Below are 12,691 nucleotides of genomic sequence, written 5' to 3' on the forward strand. Positions count from 1 at the left end.
GGGAAGAGAGGGAAAGGTAGAGGGATAACGTTAGGGAAGAGAGGGAAAGGTAGAGGGTTAACGTTAGGGAAGAGAGGGAAAGGTAGAGGGTTAACGTTAGGGAAGAGAGGGAAAGGGTTAGGGAAGAGAGGGAAAGGTAGAGGGTTAACGTTAGGGAAGAGAGGGAAAGGTAGAGAGGGTTAACGTTAGGGAAGAGAAGGTTAACGTTAGGGAAGAGTGGGTTAACGTTAGGGAAGAGTGGGTTAACGTTAGGGAAGAGTGGGTTAACGTTAGGGAAGAGTGGGTTAACGTTAGGGAAGAGAGGGTTAACGTTAGGGAAGAGAGGGAAAGGTAGAGGGATAACGTTAGGGAAGAGGGGGAAAGGGTTAGGGAAGAGAGGGAAAGGGTTAGGGAAGAGAGGGTTAACGTTAGGGAAGAGAGGGAAAGGGTTAGGGAAGAGAGGGTTAATGTTAGGGAAGAGAGGGTTAATGTTAGGGAAGAGAGGGTTAACGTTAGGGAAGAGAGGGTTAACGTTAGGGAAGAGAGGGTTAACGTTAGGGAAGAGAGGGTTAACGTTAGGGAAGAGAGGGTTAACGTTAGGGAAGAGAGGGTTAACGTTAGGGAAGAGAGGGTTAACGTTAGGGAAGAGGGGGTTAATGTTAGGGAGGAAGGGGATAACGTTAGGGAAGAGAGGGAAAGGTAGAGGGTTAACGTTAGGGAAGAGAGGGAAAGGTAGAGGGTAAAAGTTAGGGAAGAGAGGGAAAGGTAGAGGGTTAACGTTAGGGAAGAGAGGGTTAACGTTAGGGAAGAGAGGGAAAGGGTTAGGGAAGAGAGGGAAAGGTAGAGGGTTAACGTTAGGGAAGAGAGGGTTAACGTTAGGGAAGAGAGGGAAAGGTAGAGAGGGTTAACGTTAGGGAAGAGAAGGTTAACGTTAGGGAAGAGAGGGTTAACGTTAGGGAAGAGAGGGTTAACGTTAGGGAAGAGAGGGAAAGGTAGAGGGATAACGTTAGGGAAGAGAGGGAAAGGGTTAGGGAAGAGAGGGTTAATGTTAGGGAAGAGAGGGAAAGGTAGAGGGTTAATGTTAGGGAAGAGAGGGAAAGGGTTAGGGAAGAGAGGGTTAACGTTAGGGAAGAGAGGGAAAGGGTTAGGGAAGAGAGGGTTAACGTTAGGGAAGAGAGGGAAAGGGTTAGGGAAGAGAGGGTTAACGTTAGGGAAGGGAGGGTTAACGTTAGGGAAGAGAGGGTTAACGTTAGGGAAGAGAGGGTTAACGTTAGGGAAGGGAGGGAAAGGGTTAGGGAAGAGAGGGTTAACGTTAGGGAAGGGAGGGTTAACGTTAGGGAAGGGAGGGTTAACGTTAGGGAAGGGAGGGTTAACGTTAGGGAAGGGAGGGTTAACGTTAGGGAAGGGAGGGTTAACATTAGGGAAGGGAGGGTTAACGTTAGGGAAGGGAGGGTTAACTTTAGGGAAGAGAGGGTTCACGTTAGGGAAGAGAGGGTTTAACGTTAGGGAAGAGAGGGAAAGGTAGAGGGTTAACGTTAGGGAAGAGAGGGGAAGGTAGAGGGTTAACGTTAGGGAAGAGAGGGAAAGGGTTAGGGAAGAGAGGGTTAACGTTAGGGAAGAGAGGGAAAGGGTTAGGGAAGAGAGGGTTAACGTTAGGGAAGAGAGGGAAAGGGTTAGGGATGAGAGGGAAAGGTAGAGGGTTAACGTTAGGGAAGAGAGGGTTAACGTTAGGGAAGAGAGGGAAAGGTAGAGGGTTAACGTTAGCGAAGAGAGGAAAGGGTAGAGGGTTAACGTTAGGGAAGAGAGGGTTAACGTTAGGGAAGAGAGGGTTAACGTTAGGGAAGAGAGGGTTAACGTTAGGGAAGAGAGGGTTAACGTTAGGGAAGAGAGGGTTAACGTTAGGGAAGAGAGGGTTAACGTTAGGGAAGAGAGGGTTAACGTTAGGGAAGAGAGGGAGAGGGAGAGGTAGAGGGTTAACGTTAGGGAATAGAGTGTTAACGTTAGGGAAGAGAGGGTTAACGTTAGGGAAGAGAGGGTTAACGTTAGGGAAGAGAGGGTTAACGTTAGGGAAGAGAGGGTTAACGTTAGGGAAGAGAGGGTTAACGTTAGGGAAGAGAGGGTTAACGTTAGGGAAGAGAGGGAAAGGTAGGTGGAGACAGGAGAGAAACACACACATGGTCTTGCCAGGGCAGAGAGTACATATTCATATAGAAATTGAGACAATGCCATTTCTGAGAAAGAGGTGGAGAGAGGAAGGGATGGAGAGTGGGAGGTAAAAAAAAAAGGACTCAGACAGAGGGCAAGAAAGAATGAGACAGGAAGACTGAGAGAACAATAGAGGGAGAGAAAGATGGAGGGGAGAGAGAGATGGAGGAGGGGAGGAGTTAAAGGATTAACTGTGCATCAATATTTCAGTGGGAGCCTTTGTTGAATAATGCAGCCGTTGCATCAGACAGTGTTTCCCTCTCTCCGCTTGGTCCTCGGTGCTCACACACACACACACACACACACACACACACACACACACACACACACACACACACGGGCATTGACATACATACACTGAGTGTACAAAACATTAAGAACATGCTCTTTCCATTACTGACTGACCAGGTGATTCCAGGTAAAGGCGTATTGATGTCTCTTGTTAAATCCACTTCAGTCAATGTAGATGAATGGGAGGAGACAGGTTAAAGAAGGATTTTCAAGCCTTGAAACAATTGAGACATGGATTGTGTGTGTGTTCCATTCAGAGGGTGGATATTTAAGTGCCTTTAAACGGGTTATGGTAGTAGGTGCCAGGCGCACCAGTTTGAGTCAAGAACTGCAACGCTGCTGGGTTTTTCACGCTACACAGTTTCCCGTGTGTGTCAAGAATGGTCCACCACCCAAAGGACATCCAGCCAACTTGACACAACTGTAGGAAGCATTGGAGTCAACATGGTTCAGCATCCCTGTGGAACGCTTTCAGCACCTTGTAGAGTCCATGTCCTGATGAATTGAGGCTGTTCTGAGGACAACATTGAGGGAGGTGGTGTTCATATTTGGTACATCAGTGTACAGTTGTAATATAGGCCTACAGTGTACTGGTATTCACCTAGTTCACCCACAGTTCTCTCACCTTTTATTTGATCATCTCTCTCCCTCCATCTCCTTTCCTATGGCTACCTTGTCCCAGAGCCTGTAGGAGTTGAACAAGAGCAAGGGAACTGTACGCATTATCCCTGGGCACTTCGTCTGAGTGTGTTCGCTTAAGAGAGATTGCTCACCCACATATAAACACCTGCCTCTCCATCTCTCTCCCTCCTTCCCTATTTCTCTCTCTCCTCCTATCCAATTATCTCTCTCTCACTCACACACACACTGTTGTGTTGTGACTGGGCCAGGCAGGCTGTGTTTCTATCATGTAAGTCTGAGTTTTTCCCTGGGCAGCTTCAATAGACAGACCTGCTCAGCTCTGCAAAAGCTGGAAGCACCTGTCACAGCCAGTTCATTCCAGCCAGGACTGGGTTATGGTTGTTTCTACACATACTGACACACACACATACTCTCAGTATACAAGCCTGCATATTAACATACTGACACACACACACACACACACACACATACTCTCAGTATACAAGCCTGCATATTAACATACTGACACACACACACACACACATACTCTCAGTATACAATCCTGCATATTAACATACTGACACACACACATACTCTCAGTATACAAGCCTGCATATTAACATACTGACACACACACACACATACTCTCAGTATACAAGCCTGCATATTCACATTCTCTCACACACACGCACACACACACATACTCTCAGTATACAAGCCTGCATATTAACATACTCACACACACATACTCTCAGTATACAATACGCACACACACACATACTCTCAGTATACAAGCCTACATATTAACGTACTGACACACACACACATACTCTCAGTATACAATACGCACACACACACATACTCTCAGTATACAAGCCTACATATTAACATACTGACACACACACACATACGCTCAGTATACAAGCCTGCATATTAACATACTCACACACACATACTCTCAGTATACAAGCCTGCATATTAACATACTCACACACACATACTCTCAGTATACAAGCCTGCATATTAACATACTGACACACACAAACATACTCCGTATACAAGCCTGCATATTCACATATTGACACACACAAACATACTCTCAGTATACAAGCCTTCATATAAACATACTGACACACACACATACGCTCAGTGTACATGCCTGCATATTCACATACAGACACACACAGGCTCATTCTAGTGTACTGTATTCACTCTAGCATAAGCTAGGCACACACAGTACATATACTAATACATTTAGTCAGTGTGTGTGTGTGTGTGTTAGACGGGTTGTTATTCTATATTAGTATATCCACGTAGATATCATCATCATCATCATCATCAGTGTTAATTTTAGAAGACTTGGCAGGAGGGGGCAGCAAGCTGTGCTGTTGGATTGGAAAGTTTTCTAACTTATGAGAACTCAAGATGGCATACACACACACACACACAAGTTACAAACACACACACATGAAGAAAAACAGAGCTTACAGTACACGTATGCGCGCACACACACACACCAGGACATTGCATCTTTCTGCTTCGCTAACACCATCATAAATCAATGGCAGCACAGTAATAGTGTTCATATCAGCAGCACCATCTGTTCTATAGAGGACACACACACATTCCATCATGACTTATACTGCAGTATTCTCTTGGTGGTCATTAGACTTTTGTCAAATAAGGCTCCTCTTGTAGTGTGTGTCTCTGTGTACCTATAGTACAGTGACTATGTCCCTGTCATGTTCGTTCCCTCCCTTGCCCCTGTCTTCCCCCGCGTCATGTACCCCACATGTACACACTGTCCCCAGCACATTGTTTCATAGAAAAATACTGCACCAAACATCTTAGTTAGATGTACAATTGATACTGCACCAAACATCTTAGTTAGATGTACAATTGATACTGCACCAAACATCTTAGTTAGATGTACAATTTGATACTGCACCAAACATCTTAGTTAGATGTACAATTTGATACTGCACCAAACATCTTAGTTAGATGTACAATTGATACTGCACCAAACATCTTAGTTAGATGTACAATTTGATACTGCACCAAACATCTTAGTTAGATGTACAATTTGATACTGCACCAAACATCTTAGTTAGATGTACAATTTGATACTGCACCAAACATCTTCGAAGTAAAATTGCACGACTAAGATCTCTTCGGCAAAACGTCAAAATGAATGACAGATTTCTTGGAATAATTCAGACTATTTTGAGGAAGTATATCCTGGCTATGGCATGTCAAAATGGACAAACAGTACTATTTCTGATTTTTCCTCCTTTTTCAAGCATAGGTCTTCCAAGGCAGTATGCGAGCGCACTCGTTTGGTTCAGCTAGCCGTGTTTGGCTAGGCATCATCCCTTGCTGGTTGTCTTGTCTTTATTCTGATCCCTTGCTGGGTGTCATGTCTTTATTCTCATCCCTTGCTGGTGGTCTGTCTTTATTCTGATCCCTTGCTGGTGGTCTGTCTTTATTCTCATCCCTTGCTGGGTGTCATGTCTTTATTCTCATCCCTTGCTGGTGGTCTGTCTTTATTCTCATCCCTTGCTGGTGGTCTGTCTTTATTCTCATCCCTTGCTGGTTGTCTGTCTTTATTCTCATCCCTTGCTGGTGGTCTGTCTTTATTCTCATCCCTTGCTGGTGGTCTGTCTTTATTCTCATCCCTTGCTGGTGGTCTTTATTCTCATCCCTTGCTGGTGGTCGGTCTTTATTCTCATCCCTTGCTGGTGGTCTGTCTTTATTCTCATCCCTTGTTGGTTGTCTGTCTTTATTCTGATCCCTTGCTGGTGGTCTGTCTTTATTCTCATCCCTTGCTGGTTGTCTGTCTTTATTCTGATCCCTTGCTGGTGGTCTGTCTTTATTCTGATCCCTTGCTGGTGGTCTGTCTTTATTCTCATCCCTTGCTGGTGGTCTGTCTTTATTCTCATCCCTTGCTGGTGGTCTGTCTTTATTCTCATCCCTTGCTGGTGGTCTGTCTTTATTCTCATCCCTTGCTGGTGGTCTGTCTTTATTCTCATCCCTTGCTGGTGGTCTGTCTTTATTCTCATCCCTTGCTGGTGGTCTGTCTTTATTCTCATCCCTTGCTGGTGGTCTGTCTTTATTCTCATCCCTTGCTGGTGGTCTGTCTTTATTCTCATCCCTTGCTGGTGGTCTGTCTTTATTCTCATCCCTTGCTGGTGGTCTGTCTTTATTCTCATCTCTTGCTGGTGGTCTGTCTTTATTCTCATCCCTTGCTGGTGGTCTGTCTTTAATCTCATCCCTTGCTGGTGGTCTGTCTTTATTCTCATCCCTTGTTGGTTGTCTGTCTTTATTCTCATCCCTTGCTGGTTGTCTGTCTTTATTCTCATCCCTTGCTGGTGGTCTGTCTTTATTCTCATCCCTTGCTGGTGGTCTGTCTTTATTCTCATCCCTTGCTGGTGGTCTGTCTTTATTCTCATCCCTTGCTGGGTGTCATGTCTTTATTCTCATCCCTTGCTGGTGGTCTGTCTTTATTCTCATCCCTTGCTGGTGGTCTGTCTTTATTCTCATCCCTTGCTGGTGGTCTGTCTTTATTCTCATCCCTTGCTGGTGGTCTGTCTTTATTCTAATCCCTTGCTGGTGGTCTGTCTTTAATCTCATCCCTTGCTGGTGGTCTGTCTTTATTCTCATCCCTTGTTGGTTGTCTGTCTTTATTCTGATCCCTTGTTGGTTGTCTGTCTTTATTCTGATCCCTTGCTGGTGGTCTGTCTTTATTCTCATCCCTTGCTGGTGGTCTGTCTTTATTCTCATCCCTTGCTGGTGGTCTGTCTTTATTCTCACCCCTTGCTGGTGGTCTGTCTTTATTCTCATCCCTTGCTGGTGGTCTGTCTTTATTCTCATCCCTTGCTGGTGGTCTGTCTTTATTCTCATCCCTTGCTGGTGGTCTGTCTTTATTCTCATCCCTTGCTGGTGGTCTGTCTTTATTCTGATCCCTTGCTGGTGGTCTGTCTTTATTCTCATCCCTTGCTGGTTGTCTGTCTTTATTCTCATCCCTTGCTGGTTGTCTGTCTTTATTCTGATCCCTTGCTGGTGGTCTGTCTTTATTCTCATCCCTTGCTGGTGGTCTGTCTTTATTCTCATCCCTTGCTGGTGGTCTGTCTTTATTCTGATCCCCTGCTGGTGGTCTGTCTTTATTCTCATCCCTTGCTGGTGGTCTGTCTTTATTCTCATCCCTTGCTGGTGGTCTGTCTTTATTCTCATCCCTTGCTGGTTGTCTGTCTTTATTCTGGTCCCTTGCTGGTGGTCTGTCTTTATTCTCATCCCTTGCTGGTTGTCTTTCGATCAAAGGATATTTACAAGAGAGATTGATGAGTGTTTGAGAGACTAGGAGTTTTTGTGCGCACATGAGTGTGTGTTTGGGGGGAGCTGTTTTTCTTTCCTCTGAGACTTAATCACACTTCGCTCCCCCTCTCCTCTCAGTATTGGGTACCACCTCCTCCATCATGAGAAGCTGTCAAATAGGAAGAATAGTACTAGTTTTATATCCATCCGTTACTACAAAAACCTTCTTCTCTGTTGTCAACAGGCAGGCCACAGGCACGCACGCACACAGACGCACGTATACACACACACACACACACACACACACACACACACACACACACACACACACACACTCCAAGTGCAGCACTACCTAGAATTATCTAGGGTTAAAAGCATTGCTGAAAGCAGTAACTATCTATATCCATGGGTCCATATCTGTGTTGCCCAGTCTGGGATTAGAATCAGCAGTCTTACAGCTACAGTACAGGGTTTATTTATTATTAACTCGCCTCACTGTCTATCTCTCCTCTCTCCAAATATTTATATGGAAATGGAGGGAGTGTGAAAGAAAGGAGGTGGGAGAGAATAAAATGAGAGATGGCGAGAAAGAGATGAATTTAGAGACATCTTAGTGGTGTTAAATATTGAAGACCTTTGTCTTGTTGTGTTGCATGGTTATGTAAGGGATCTGAAAGGGAATCACCTACCAGACCTTCTCCATCTCTCCTGCCCTCCATCTCTCCCTCTCTCCTTCCCTCCATCTCTCCCTCTCTTCTCCACTGAAACATACCTCATTAAGTCAAAACAGACATCCTGTTGTTCCTCCTATTCCTCAGTCTTCATAGATCTAGAATAGTCAGCTTGAGTTCCTATGGAGCTCAGTCACCCCACTTCACTGCAGCCTGCTCCATACGCTGCTCACACAGTGGTGTTGGTGTTCCACAGACCGTGGCCGAAACCCCTGCAGAGCCATTACACAGCATGGGCCTCACACTCATAGACTAGAGATAGTGGGGTACAGAGTGGCAGACAGTCAGACACACAAATACGCAGAAATATTAATGAATCATACAAACTCCTCAAACACACAAAAGGAGTCTCATTTGCAAACTGTACTTACAGGGGAATGGAAAATGAGGCCCCTTTTGTGTGTTTGAGGAGTTTGTATGATTCATTAATATTTCTGTGTCTGTGGTGTGTTTGTGCGTGCGTACATGTGTCTGCGTGTGAGAATGTGTGTGTACTTGAGTATGATGGTACAAGGGTACTACTACTAATACTGCAACAGTTGACGCTGCACACACACTCTCGGAGACAGACTTTTTCCTCAGGCCCACAATAACCGCTGGGTCTTACAGTCAGACTTGCCCTGGTTTTTCCTCAGACCCACAATAACAGCTGGGTCTTACAGTCAGACTTGTCCTGGTTTTTCCTCAGACCCACAATAACAGCTGGGTCTTACAGTCAGACTTGTCCTGGTTTTTCCTCAGACCCACAATAACAGCTGGGTCTTACAGTCAGACTTGTCCTGGTTTTTCCTCAGACCCACAATAACTGCTTGGTCTTACAGTCAGACTTGTCCTGGTTTTTCCTCAGACCCACAATAACAGCTGGGTCTTACAGTCAGACTTGTCCTGGTTTTTCCTCAGACCCACAATAACAGCTGGCTCTTAGAAGCTGCTAGGTTTCTCCCTTCCACTAATGGAATTGAGGAAGTGGAAATATGTTCTGCAGGGAGATAAGTGGTGTGATGATGCTGTCTGTTTTCATTGGCCTGATAAGAGCGAATATGAATATTATTCTGGGAAATGTGGAAGATTGGCATGTTTGAGACACCTCCTGCGCGCACACTTGATATGATTGACTTGGCGCCTTTGATAGTGGATTCCTGAGAGGTGGAACTTCAATGAAAAAATTACAGCTTAGCAGGTCGCATTAAACAGAATCGGTTAGTAAAAGTGTGTGTGTGTGTGTGTGTGTGTGTGTGTGTGTGTGTGTGTGTGTGTGTGTGTGTGTGTGTGTGTGTGTGTGTGTGTGTGTGTGTGTGTGTGTGTGTGTCTGACAAGACCAAACTGCATCACTGATCTATTATCAGACGGGCTCTTACAGGGTACTGTGCAGCAGTGGTAGAAGCTTAGAGACACACTTAAACTGATAACTCTCTGTCTCTCACTCTCCCTCTCTTGCCCCTGCTCTCTCTCTCGCTCTCCCTCATAGTGGTGGAACGTGGAGAAAGGAGTGGCCCTCCAGACCTTCTACCCGACAGGAGCCAATCTGAAAAGGATCCACGTGTCACCTGACTTCTCCACCTTCGTCACCATCGACAATATCGGAATCCTCTACATCCTTAAGAAGGTGGAATGAGAGGGAGGCATAGCTCATTAGTCTAAAGTGGTTTACTTATAGCTCATTAGTCTAAAGTGGTTTACTTATAGCTCATTAGTCTAAAGGGGGCGTAGCTCAATAATGTAAATAGTTCTCGTCTCCTCTCCTTGCATTGATCTGAAAGAGCCAGACAGGTGAGAGCCAATGTCCGTTAGTCATCTGCCATGTTGCTTTAGCCTGCGTTCTCAGATCAGTTCTCAAATAATTTCTCCTGCTCTGCCTTCTGCATGCCATAACAGTCACACAATCACAACCAAATACATCATTTCTCCTGCTCTGCCTTCTGCATGCCATAACAGTCACACAATCACAACCAAATACATCATTTCTCCTGCTCTGCCTTCTGCATGCCATAACAGTCAAACAATCACAACCAAATACATCATTTCTCCTGCTCTGCCTTCTGCATGCCATAACAGTCACACAATCACAACCAAATACATCATTTCTCCTGCTCTGCCTTCTGCATGCCATAACAGTCACACAATCACAACCAAATACATCATTTCTCCTGCTCTGCCTTCTGCATGCCATAACAGTCAAACAATCACAACCAAATACATCATTTCTCCTGCTCTGCCTTCTGCATGCCATAACAGTCAAACAATCACAACCAAATACATCATTTCTCCTGCTCTGCCTTCTGCATGCCATAACAGTCACACAATCACAACCAAATACATCATTTCTCCTGCTCTGCCTTCTGCATGCCTCAACAGTCACACAATCACAACCAAATACATCATTTCTCCTGCTCTGCCTTCTGCATGCCTCAACAGTCACACAATCACAACCAAATACATCATTTCTCCTGCTCTGCCTTCTGCATGCCTCAACAGTCAAACAATCACAACCAAATACATAATTTCTCCTGCTCTGCCTTCTGCATGCCATAACAGTCACACAATCACAACCAAATACATCATTTCTCCTGCTCTGCCTTCTGCATGCCATAACAGTCAAACAATCACAACAAAATTGATATCCTGACAAAATGAACTATTCTGCTTTTCTTATTGTATCAGGGGACCATAGACAAAATGCATTTGATTCTTACTGCACTGGGGTAAATTGTATGCAATATGGAGAGATTTTTCTATGCTCTTTTTAACTAGGAAAATCTATGCTATAATGAAATGCACCAGCATTGTCTGTTGTGATTCTACAGTGATGTTGTCAAACAGTGAATTGGTTTTGTATTTCTAAGTGCCCAATGAGTCTTTGGCTTTGTTAATGTCGTGGCACTCTGCAAATGGTCATGATTGTGTTCCGTCGTCTTAAACAAAGTGCATGTATTTTTCCCTGTGAAGTTTGGGTGGCAGGGAGCCTAGCGATTTAAGAGCATTGTGCCAGTAACCTAAAGGTTGCTGGTTCAAATCTCTGAGTCGACTGGGTGAAAATCTCTCTATGCCCTTCAGCAACGCACTTAACCCTAATTTGCTCTTGTAAGTCGCTCTGGATAAGAGCGTCTGTTGACTAAAATGTAAAGGTCTAAACCTGTGTTTTTGGACTAACTAAAGTCTTAAAGATGGATTCCGCAGTATGGGGAAGCCTACCCACCACTTACAAAAAAAAAAATCAAACCTTGACCAAAGGCATTTGTCAGAATAGCATCTGTCGACTATGTTTACTATCAAGTTCAACACTGTTTAGGACATTTTATACACTAATTATATCAATAGAGCCAGTTTTTTTTTTTTTTGTACAAGTCCTTTTTTATTGTATATATCTTGCTTTCATACATTTAGTTTTATTATTACTACTGATCCACGCTCCAGTGAGCTTTGTAGGAAGGCACTATGATTTATCTCTTGTGGTCTATAACAAGAACATGGCCTTGTTCCAATACTTTGACAATGCGTCCTTACTTCCTCGCTTCCTTCCTTCCATTGTTGCTTGTCGTCATCTCTGATCTGACGCTATTGAATAGCTGACCGATTGCTTCCACTTCACGGTTGACAATCCAGAGTCATTTCAAATCTGTGAATTTTTTAAAGGAAAGGATGCATTTTCAAAGTATTCAATATGGGCCTTGTTTTTGATGTCAGAACATGTGCTCTTACCTATTGGTGCTTTAAACTCAGTGTGCAAGTAAATCATCAGAGGAGGTCTCTCCCTGTCAATCAAATCTGTGAAGTCACGAGGTGATCTCAGGACATGAATACTGTTATGGTAAAGTGCTTGTGTGTGGTCTGTAATGTATAATGTTTTATTCTCTAAGGTATTATAAGACAGCAGGTGGCTTACATACTCCTCTAAATTTGTCATTAAATCATTTGATGTTCACTGTCCAGAGCATAGGGTAGTATTTGATCTACACTGAACAAAAAAACACATGTCAAGTGTTGGTCCCATGTTTCATGAGCTGAAATAAAACATTCCTGAAATTTTCCATATGCACAAAAAGCTTATTTCTTTAACAAATTTGTTTACATCCTTTTTAGTGAGCATTTCTCCTTTGCCGACATGATCCATCCACCTGACAGCTGTGGCATATCAAGAAGCTGATGAAACAACATAATCATTACGTATAAGGCCATTCTAAAATGTGCTGTTTTGACACACAACACAATGCCACAGATGTCTCAAGTTTTGAGGGAGTGTGCAATTGGCGTACTGACTACAGGAATGTCCATCAGAGCTGTTGCCAGAGAATTGGATGTTAATTTCTCAACCATAAGCTGCCTCCAACGTTGTTTTAGAGAATTTGGAAGTACGTCCAACAGGCCTCACAACCGCAGACCATGTGTAACCACACCAACCCAGGACCTCCACATCTGACTTCTTCACCTGTGTGATCATCTGAGACCAGCCACCTGGACAGATGATGAATCTGTGGGTGTGCACAGTCAAATAATTTCTGCACTGTCAAATGTCTTAGAGAAGCTCATCTGCGTGCTCGTTGTCCTCACCAGGG

The 12,691-nt window shown here is 44.2% G+C and overlaps 1 protein-coding gene across 1 annotated transcript in view; it reads left to right on the forward strand.

Annotated features, from left to right (window-relative positions):
• LOC118378593 (apoptotic protease-activating factor 1-like) overlaps window positions 1-12,166 on the forward strand; it is a 67,754-nt gene extending 55,588 nt beyond the window's left edge. The window contains exon 27 of the mRNA XM_052505618.1: window positions 9,607-12,166. Coding sequence (XP_052361578.1) covers window positions 9,607-9,753 — 147 coding nt within the window. The 3' untranslated portion in view covers window positions 9,754-12,166. The remainder of the gene's footprint in view (window positions 1-9,606) is intronic.
• Window positions 12,167-12,691: the final 525 nt, after the last annotated feature.

Source organism: Oncorhynchus keta, unplaced genomic scaffold, assembly GCF_023373465.1.
Source record: "Oncorhynchus keta strain PuntledgeMale-10-30-2019 unplaced genomic scaffold, Oket_V2 Un_contig_2440_pilon_pilon, whole genome shotgun sequence".
NCBI lineage: Eukaryota > Metazoa > Chordata > Actinopteri > Salmoniformes > Salmonidae > Oncorhynchus > Oncorhynchus keta.